At 38.7% G+C, this 9,935-nt stretch overlaps 1 protein-coding gene across 1 annotated transcript; it reads left to right on the top strand.

Annotated features, from left to right (window-relative positions):
• Window positions 1-5,350: 5,350 nt before the first annotated feature.
• LOC108674945 (apolipoprotein D-like) lies at window positions 5,351-9,613 on the top strand. The gene is made up of 6 exons (XM_018162935.1): window positions 5,351-5,396; window positions 6,328-6,433; window positions 6,681-6,768; window positions 7,518-7,708; window positions 8,864-8,932; window positions 9,420-9,613. Exons 1-6 carry the CDS (start codon window positions 5,389-5,391, stop codon window positions 9,525-9,527), a joined length of 570 nt encoding a protein of 189 aa, XP_018018424.1. The 5' UTR covers window positions 5,351-5,388; the 3' UTR covers window positions 9,528-9,613.
• The last annotated feature ends 322 nt before the right edge of the window (window positions 9,614-9,935 follow it).

The raw sequence follows: 9,935 nt of genomic DNA on the forward strand, positions 1-9,935 counted from the left end.
GTTTTCCCAAACAGCACAGTGCACGAAGGAATTTGCCACTGTGATTTATACAAGGTAGAAAGGAGTTATTTGGTTGCGGTTCATTCGAGATCCAGATGAAACAATGATTTCGATCTGCATGCTTGGCTTGTAAGATTTTGATTCACGTTTAATTTAGCGTGAATTCAGTTGTAGGGCGTTCACAAATTTTTCATGCTACAGTGAAGTAACTGGGCATGTATTGGACTGCTCCTGATATAAATTTTACGAGTAGCAGTGGAAAATTTTGTTGCGAAAAAGAAAGTTTTCCAAAAGATGATGGTGAATTCAATTTTTCATGTGTATTGCAGCTAACGGCCACCATCTTCCTGATATTGTTTTCAAAACATAAGTATTCTAAATGGTATGTTATGGTAATCTCGAAGAAAATAAACTTTCTTCTTTATGTAACTCCATTACTCTTTTATTTCGCCTCAAGACTGCTCAATCGGTTCTGCCCTACTCTGTATATGCGATAAATTGAGACTAATTGATTGTATCAATAAGTATAAATTATATGGTTCGATTATGTGTGTTTCACATTATTTACATTATTCTCAAGTTGACGCATTTATCTATAGCCCCGTTGACGCAGTTGACAGCGGCCCGGCATCTCTAAAGCGCAGCGAGCAGCTACACGCAGCTACACGTGTACACGTTCATACCTGTTGCATGGTTGGAGCACGTCGGCGTTGAGCTTCTTTCTCATTAATCATTAACACGTCCAGCTTGGAATATGTGTTTTCCTGGTAATTTGCTTGTCAAAATAGTATCCTCTTTACGCAGAGGGACACGAGTAAAAATTCGGTTTTCTGTTGCTGACTTCGATAGTGAAATTTAATTACTTTGGGGAAATTTTCTTAAACCGCGAGATAATTATTTGGATTATACGTCTACATTTCTAATTAAGTGGAGTCTACGTCTTTCCTACGAAAAATATTAAACATTAGGCTGCAGAAAAATAGTGACACAAAGTGATGAAGGCATTTCACGCCTAACTTTTCTAAGTCGTCGAGTGATAATTCGTTAAAACACGCAAGAATATAGGCTACATGACGAAAATATTTCAAATCGAGCCGCTGTTAAAATTGGTGCGATGTTAACAATATGAAACTTCGATACTCATCAAGCATTTTCCTGCAGCCTTTGCTCTGAGCTGAATCATTGTTCGTTATGGATAAACGAAGTATCTTTCAGCGGCTGTTTTCTCGATTATAGCAGCATGTTGAGAATACTCAATAGAGAATGGAACTATCTATTCATCACGGTGGGAGCATTAACTTCTATCATTCGATGAAATTAATATTTGCAATACTTCAGTTAAATCTTTTGAAATTACTCGCCTGTCATGTCCTCTCCGATGGCGCAACGGTAGAGGCTCTGCTTCGCGTGCGGGAGACCGGGGTTCGAATCCTGCAGGCCGAGACTTTCTTCAAGTCGATTTCTCACGAGGTATGTGTATGGTACTCTGATAATTTGTTCCTGCTACATGTCTGACATTGTTACTTGTACTGCCAGGGTGTATATTCACACGTATTCCTCAGAATATGGTTGTCTGGAGCAATGTCAGTAAATGTAAATGCTTCGTATGTGAAGCTAAAGGAAAAATTTTAATCGACTTCATTTTAAAGGTGGCCAACGGTGGCTCATCGATGCGCCACCGGTGCCAATGGGTAGTTATTGGTGGAAGAAGAGTTTTTCTAGTAGGGTGGCCATAGGCAGGTGATAGGTGGAACATAGGCCGGACACGCCATCGATGCCGCATCGATGCGCCATCGGTGCTCCACCTATAATTTCCACCTGTAGCCACTGATAATCATCGATGCGCCACCTTAAATTTTTATTTGGGATGACCTGAAGTTCGGATGACCGCTCCACAGAAATCAACTCTAGAGTTAAAATTTATGAATTTTTTTACGAGCAAGAGTTCTTCTCGCATTTTTCCATTTCAGTTCATTGAATCGTTAAAAAATGAATAACCGGTTTCGTAAATTCAATGTCACTTGTGAAGTTTGGTTCATGTCCTCATTGCAGCAAAATTGTTCATCTCTTTGCTGAAAAAGAATTAAAATTCAGATTTGTAAAAGTGAATGTGAGGAAATCTTCTTGTTAATTAAAAATAGAAAGCCGCAGCTGAACGAATAGCTGGGAATGGCAACATGTGGCCGACGACAACGATAATGCACCGAGTGTGGACCTATCAAGAGGACAACAATTATCGATTGACATCGACCGACGTCATCGTAAACATGAAAGTGTGAGTTAAACATTGCATAGTTCAACCTTATTATTTCTACATGATTATTTCTACACCATAGTTTCGAAATTTCTACTACAATACTGTTTATACATCATGGTTTATATGCTTCATTGTTTCTGGATATTGTATTATTTCCACATTTTGCTATAAAAAGCTTAACTTGAATTGAATTGGGCCGTACAAGTCAATCTAATGGTGAGGGTGGCAAACATACACAGAGCAAATGCTGGTCGAAAGCTAATACTTTTAGCGGATTTTTCGTTCGTTGACACGAATTTTTCCGCTGATTGGGGCACTCGACGCATTCGAATGGAATGACATCTGTACGGCCGCACCGTAACGCATCTGGGAATGTGAGATAGAATTTTTTAAATGGAGGGATTGAGAACAGGGGGATGAAAAAAGAGAAATTCGATATTGATACAATGAGCGTGTTTATTCATGGCTCGCTTAATCGTTAGAGATAAAGCGCACATTTGGGAAATATGAGATTCATGTAAAGAACGTATTTAGTCATGACTCACTCAACTGTTTGGACAAAAATTGAGCTAAAGAATGAAATTTTCTTTCAATTTTATTTTCGAGTCGATGCTTCTAAATAAAATTAAGTGTGCATAAAATACACTTAATACGTAAAGTTTGGTATATACATTGCAAGTTCTTCAAAAACCTTTCAAGTTCGGATCGTTAAAGTTTTAAAGTCCCATTGAATGCTAAAAAACTTTGGCAACGATGACCCTCAATGCATTGCAATGAACCTTTCGATATTTTCAGTAAATGACGGCTAATAAATAATTTTATAATGATATGTACAAGCGTTAGATTTAGTTGCGTAAATACATCATAAGCATTTAGGACTGTAGTAAATTTGAATACTAGAAACAATCAGAATTATATATGTAGAGACTCCAGACTGAAGACAGGAAAAAATACGTGGACATTTGATCGGCCAAAAAGTTTAAATATCTTCAGTATGTGCGTCCTATCCCACCCAGCGCTTCAGCCCACACACCAAACAATAGTTCCCTAGCAGGCAACTCACGTTGAAATAACGTCTATTAAGCGTCGTTTCCATGAAATCGTCTCATAATAAACGTTGTTTCTGCGTTATTTGCCTGGAAGGTCCCTGCCACTACTGCATTCGTACGTGCAGTCACTCACCATTCCATCCAGCCAGGACACTCACCATTCCATCAAAAAAAAAAGGAATTGATTTTATTAATTAAAAACAGGGAATGGTTTCATGTCAATGATCAGGGCCCCGACCTTAACGCCTCTGATGGTGGCCTACACCTGTCTCTTATACACATGTNGACGCCCTCCTCGTGGAGTGGGGCACCCAGTAAAAGTGACTTATGGGCGGGAACAACTTTTAGTGTTGGCAACACCCCCCGAAACATCTCCTCAGTCTCGAGCTCTTTCTCTCTCGAATGGTTCAGTATGATCAGTTCTACCGTGAACTATTCGACCGTGAACTATTGAACTATTGAATAGATTATTAAGGGCCGACGAAGGTACAAGTGTAGAAAGTTATGCAGTAATAGAGCAAATAGTATCACATTATACGTCCACTTTACCAAAAAAAATGAAGGTTCAATACTCTAAAATCAAGTTCGTTCCCGGAAAATCGAAAATGTTGAAAACAATTAACACAAACCAAAATATGTTTTAGAAATCCACAACTTTGTGCATCACCGTAATGACTCACAGGCCAAGGAACTATGCGCATTTTATTGAGACGTTTGTGAACAATGTAACCTGTGATGGGTATGTGCGTGATCTATTGACCTATCATGGGACGAGCGTGAACTATTGACTTGTCATGGACGAGCCTGAACTACTGACCTGTCGTAAGGCGAGCGTGAACTATTGACCTGTCATAGACGAGCGTGAACTATTGACCTGTCATGGGACGCGCGTGAACTATTAACCTGTAATGGGACGAGCGTGAACTATCAACCTGTGATGGGACGAGCGTGAACTATTGACCTGTCATGGGACAAGCGTGAACTACTGACCTGTCATGGGACGAGCGTGAACTATTGACCTGACATGGACGAGCGTGAACTACTGACCTGTCATGGGACGAGAGTGAACTGTCAACCTGTCATGGACGAGCGTGAACTATTGACCTGTCATGGGACGTGCGTGAACTATTGACCTGTCATGGGACGAGCGTGAACTATTGACCTGTCATGGACGAGCGTGAACTATTGACCTGTCATGGACGAGCGTGAACTATTGACCTGTCATGGGACGAGAGTGAACTGTCAACCTGTCATGGACGAGCGTGAGCTATTGACCTGTCATGGGACAAGCGTGAACTGTCAACCTGTAATGGGACGAGCGCGAACTATTGACCTGTCATGGGACGAGCGTGAACTGTCAACATGTCATGCGACGAGCGTGAACTATTAACCTGTCATGGGACGAGCGTGAACTATTGACCTGTCATGGGACGTGCGTGAACTATTGACCTGTCATGGGACGAGCGTGAACTATTGACCTGTCATGGGACGCGCGTGAACTATTGACCTGTCATGGGACGAGCGTGAACCATTAACCTGTCATGGGACGAGCGTGAACCATTAACCTGTGATGAGACGCTATACCCCATGTAATTTCGACATCAAAATCAAGATTACAATGCATGGAAGAATTAGACTAGTAACTTCCAGGAGTGCAGCGTATATATTTTGAAAAGATACTAGACTTGTAAGGTGTTATGATGCATAGATACTACGCCGCTGTCAATCTTTTGGCATGTGTTACGTACAAGTAAACTGAGAAAAATTCCTGTGAGCACAATTGTAAGTACTATGTGAAATCATTTTCCAGTTAAAAAACATGCAAATTATTTTGACACGAAAAATTTTCAATACCTCGTCATAATTAGTTTCCATACTCTGAACACAAGAAAATAATAAAATTTCGTACTCAATTTAAGTTCAAATCGTTTTAGTGTTACGTAACTTGAGATAAGTTGCAAGGCCGACCACAATATGGCCTGAGAAAGCCATCATGTGATGGTTGACAATATAAATAAGAGGTCTGCGGCATCAAGACGGAATCACAGGCCTCATCTGGTATTGTTCGGTAGCATCGCAATTATGAACGGGTTAGTATTGAAATTGTAAAAAAATCATTTTAATTATGAAAAAATATTTATTTTCTAGTTGGTGTTTACAGCTGCATCGAAGACGCGTTTTCGAAGCAGCTGTAAAATACCAACTTGAAAAACTTTTTTTCATAATTGAAATGAATTTTTAATTTGCGTAAATACATCATAAGCATTTAGGACTGCAGCAAATTTGATTAAATGAGTAATATTAAGAAATTTTTTGGTGTGCTTTCATGCACAGTATCGTTGGTTTTATCTCGATTCCTAAATATATATGACTTGATTTGCATTTATGACTTGATTTGCAGCACAGCTTAGTGAAAGAAACAGGGCAGATTCATGAAGAAAAACTGGCTACATTTGAGTGAAATGTCGGTTTCTTCAATAACATAGCAATCGTTAAATGGTATTCCTCTTTGTAAAGTACGTGGTCTTTGACAATCAATTAATTCATACTTGTTAGGAATCGAGAGAAAACCAACGATGCTGCGTATAAAACCAATCCAAAAAATCTTAACGTTTCTCATTTATTATCAATAGATGTCTGAAAGCCAAATTTTAATTTAATTTCGTGTTAGATGCGATTAGAAAAATGTATTTCACAATTTCACATGATGAAGTGATAAAATTTCATTGCTTGTTAAGATGTATCATTATTAACCTTTTTGCGTCCGTATTAATTTTACTCTCGACATTAATTACTTGACATTAAGCAAATTACGGAGCAGGCAATAAGTCCAGCAGCTATCTCAATCAATCGCCAGTTATGGAAAGATCGGGTTCCAAAGGCCGGATCCCTTGTGAATCAAGTCATGAAAAGTACAAGAATCGGCAACAGGCCATGGACCTATGTCTTCAACGCCGACACTTCTGTTCTATTCTATTATATTCTATAAATGCGTCTGTTTTCTTCTCACGCACCGCGCAGGTTCACCGCTGTACTCCTGCTGGCCGTGGCCGGTCTGACGAACGCTTACCTCGACCAGGGATTGTGTCCAGACTTCCAGAACATCGCTGCGTTCGAAATTCCCCCGGTAAGTATTTTTATGGGGTCAACTAAACTTCGTTTTTGCGAATTCTAGATTCTATTCATAAACCCGTCATACCGCCATAATATACCTGTCAGTGGCTTACAATATCACAAATTCTTCACGATGAAATTCCGCGAGCATTTACAGAATGGAAATTTGAGCTATTTAAAAAAAAATCTTACGCATTTCACAGTTTTGCTCCTATAAGATGATCCGAGTTTACTAATGTTACATTAACATCAAATTTCAGTACCTGGGTCGTTGGTACGAAGCTCACAGATACCCAGCTGGTTTTGAAGAAGGCAACACCTGCGTCACTGCAGACTACGGTGCCATCGGTAAGTTAAAATTATATATTATTAAATTTAGGCTGAAATTTGCAAGATTACAGCCAAACACCTACATTCAATAACAGTTTTAGCATTCAATTACGAAATGACACTGATTTACTAATTTAAATTATTACAGCGTTACTACGTCAGCAAAGGAACATTTGAATTGATATTAGGTTCTCAAAATTCCGTGTAATTACTGAGACCTACAAAAAATTTCTTCTAAGTCTCTCATAAAAACGTTGGTTATAAATGGTGATATGAGATCACTCGATCGCATTTTCCTTCTTACTCTAAATAGTTCATCAACACATAATTTTAAAGAATATACAAATTTTTTCTGCAGCTAATGAAAAACTGAATTTACAGCAGTCATTTAATCATTGAATAGAAGGTTGAGAAATAAAAAGCACTCAACGATTAAGGTCATGCAATTAATACGCGATTAATATTAATATGCTCCTATCATTAATATAAATGATGTAACAGTTTTAATACTACAAAAACAATAATATAGTAAATAATAAAAAATATCTCTGTTATTTCATGGCGATTAATTGAGCGTCATTTGTTCAAACAAAAACTTTCAAGTGCACGACTCAGTTTGTGCATGAGTCAGCAGTTTATACATGCTCCCAATGATGGTTCATTCTGAATTATCTGTTGATAAATTATTGAATATGCTTATGATTCATCAATTTCGGTCCCGAAATCAGCATCTAAAGAAATTACAATTTGAAAAATAAAATTCCAAGATGACACCACGATCTCGGTCACGAACAACGCCAACCTCCCCGACGGGACGCTGGACACGATCGTGGGCACGGGCACTGCGACGGGCGTCCCAGGCCAGCTCATCGTGCAGTTCCCCGGTGAACCCGTGGGCTTCTACAACGTCCTGGCCACCGACTACGAGACCTACAGCAGCGTCTACAGCTGTTCACAGGCAAGTATAGCGTCAACAGCTGCGCGCAGGTCAGTGTGGCGTCAGCAGCTGCGTATACTCCTGCGCACAGGTCACTGTGGCGTCAGCAGCTGCGTATACACCTGCGCGCAGGTCAGTGTGGCGTCAGCAGCTGCGTATACACCTGCGCGCAGGTCAGTGTGGCGTCAGCAGCTGCTTATACTACTGAGCACAGGTCAGTGTGGCGTCAGCAGCTGCGTATACTCCTGCGCACTGGTCAGTGTGGCGTCAGCAGCTGCGTATACTCCTGCGCGCAGGTCAGTGTGCTGTCAGTAGCTGTGAAATAATTCAGTGTGGTGTCTGTAGATATTGAATTAGGGCACTCTGAGTCTTCAGCGATCAAATGGATTACTAAAGCTTGATACAAGATCCAACACCAGGGGCCACGGTTACAAACTTAAAAAACTGCGTTGCAACTTATCCACGCGACAACATTTCTTTTTGCTTCGTGTCACCGACATGTGGAATAACCTCTCTGATGACATCGTTGACGCTCAGAGTATGAACGCGTTCAAAAATAGACTAGATAAAGCTACGGAGAAATATATGTTCAGACTTTAAATGCCTAGCACAATGTCGAACCTGGTGGAAGTTTAGTAACTATTTCAAACTAAACTCAGTTTTAAAAAAAATTCAGATCAGAGGACCTGTTTTTAGATCGCCTGTGAATAAGTCATGAAACGGACAAGAATCGGCTACAGGCCACAGCAAGCCTATTCCTCAGCGCCGACATCTCTATGATATGATATGGTAAATGTCAGTCTTTGACATGTCTATTCGAAACACTAAGCAGCAAGACATAATAAAGAAATTGGACTCTGGCATCAACGAACGCATATTACAAGATCACATCACAAAGCAAATTCAGATATTCAATTTTTCCCTAATTTTATTATTACTGAATTGGTTTCTAAAATTAGTTTCTAAAATTAGTTTCTCAAAATAGTTTCTAAAATTAATTTCTAAAATTAGTTTCCAAAATTATTTTCTAAAATTAGTTTCCAAAATTAGTTTCTAAAATTAGTTTCTAAAATTAGTTTCCAAAATTAGTTTCTAAAATTAGTTTCTAAAATTAGTTTCTAAAATTAGTTTCTAAAATTTTGATGTGCATGAATTAAATGACAACGTCTGCTGCAGATTGGCGAGTTCCGTGACCAGTACGCGTGGGTGCTGTCTCGCACTGAGGAGATGCCCGCTGACTCACTTGTGAGAACAAATTTAAAATGCACCACAAAACAAAATTAAATACATTTGAATTATTCAATAATAAAACGTCCTATAGTTCTCTATTCGTACTCGTACTCAAATTTGTATTCATAAATATTTTATCAGGATTGAATCCACATGAAATTCACAATTTTTTTTAATGTTCTCTCGGTATTAACGATACATTTTACTCTCCATACAGACGCTTCCAAGCAATATTTCAGTTCATGCTTATATGTAACTGTTTATACTTGAACAGTTACATTCAAGCATGAATGTAACTTGAATATCAGTTCATGCTTGAACTGTTCATGCTTGAATGTAACTGTTCATACATGTTAACTGAATGTTCATAAGCATGAATGTAACTGTTCATACTTGAATTTCAGTTCATGCATGAACTGAACAGTTAATCATGAACATTATGCTGCTGACTAACAGCCAATAACTGTTGAAGTTTTGTTCGTTGACATAAATTTTCCTTCAGACTGCGGCGCTGGACGCGTTCGAGTCTAACGGCATAGACACTGCGGTTCTGCAGCCTACGCTGCAAGGTGCAGGCTGTGTCTACGCGCCAGTTCCTCCCAAGATTTAAAGACTGAAACTGAATTTAAATAATTATAATAATTTAAATCATTGAAGTAAAATACAGGCCCGTGTCAAGTAAAGTGAGATTTATCACATGCATTTGATTTATCACATGCATTTGGTTTTCCCCATGAGGATTTTCCCGTTAACTATACAAAACATATCTTTTACACATTTCACCTATATTACATCAAATGTTTTATGTAAAAGTTTGGATTACCTAATTAACATCTGGTATACATATAATAATTTATTTATCATTCACACTCTTATCAGTTACTTAATCCTTATGTAATTAGCAGCCATGTCATATTGTTGTTTTCTCTAGAACAAACTGTTATGTAATGTCATGAAAATAATATATAATGACATTACATAACAAACTGTTATGTAATGTCATGAAATAAATTTCTCT

The sequence above is a fragment of the Hyalella azteca genome, unplaced genomic scaffold (assembly GCF_000764305.2).
Source record: "Hyalella azteca isolate HAZT.00-mixed unplaced genomic scaffold, Hazt_2.0.2 contig17565, whole genome shotgun sequence".
Taxonomy (NCBI): Eukaryota; Metazoa; Arthropoda; class Malacostraca; order Amphipoda; family Hyalellidae; genus Hyalella; species Hyalella azteca.

Bases quoted from the DNA above. Each gene is read 5' to 3' on its own strand.
- LOC108674945 (XM_018162935.1), top strand. The intron at 6,769-7,517 runs GTAAGTTAAAAT...TAAAATTCCAAG, and splicing joins TGCAGACTACGGTGCCATCG to ATGACACCACGATCTCGGTC. The intron at 8,933-9,419 runs GTGAGAACAAAT...ATTTTCCTTCAG, and splicing joins AGATGCCCGCTGACTCACTT to ACTGCGGCGCTGGACGCGTT.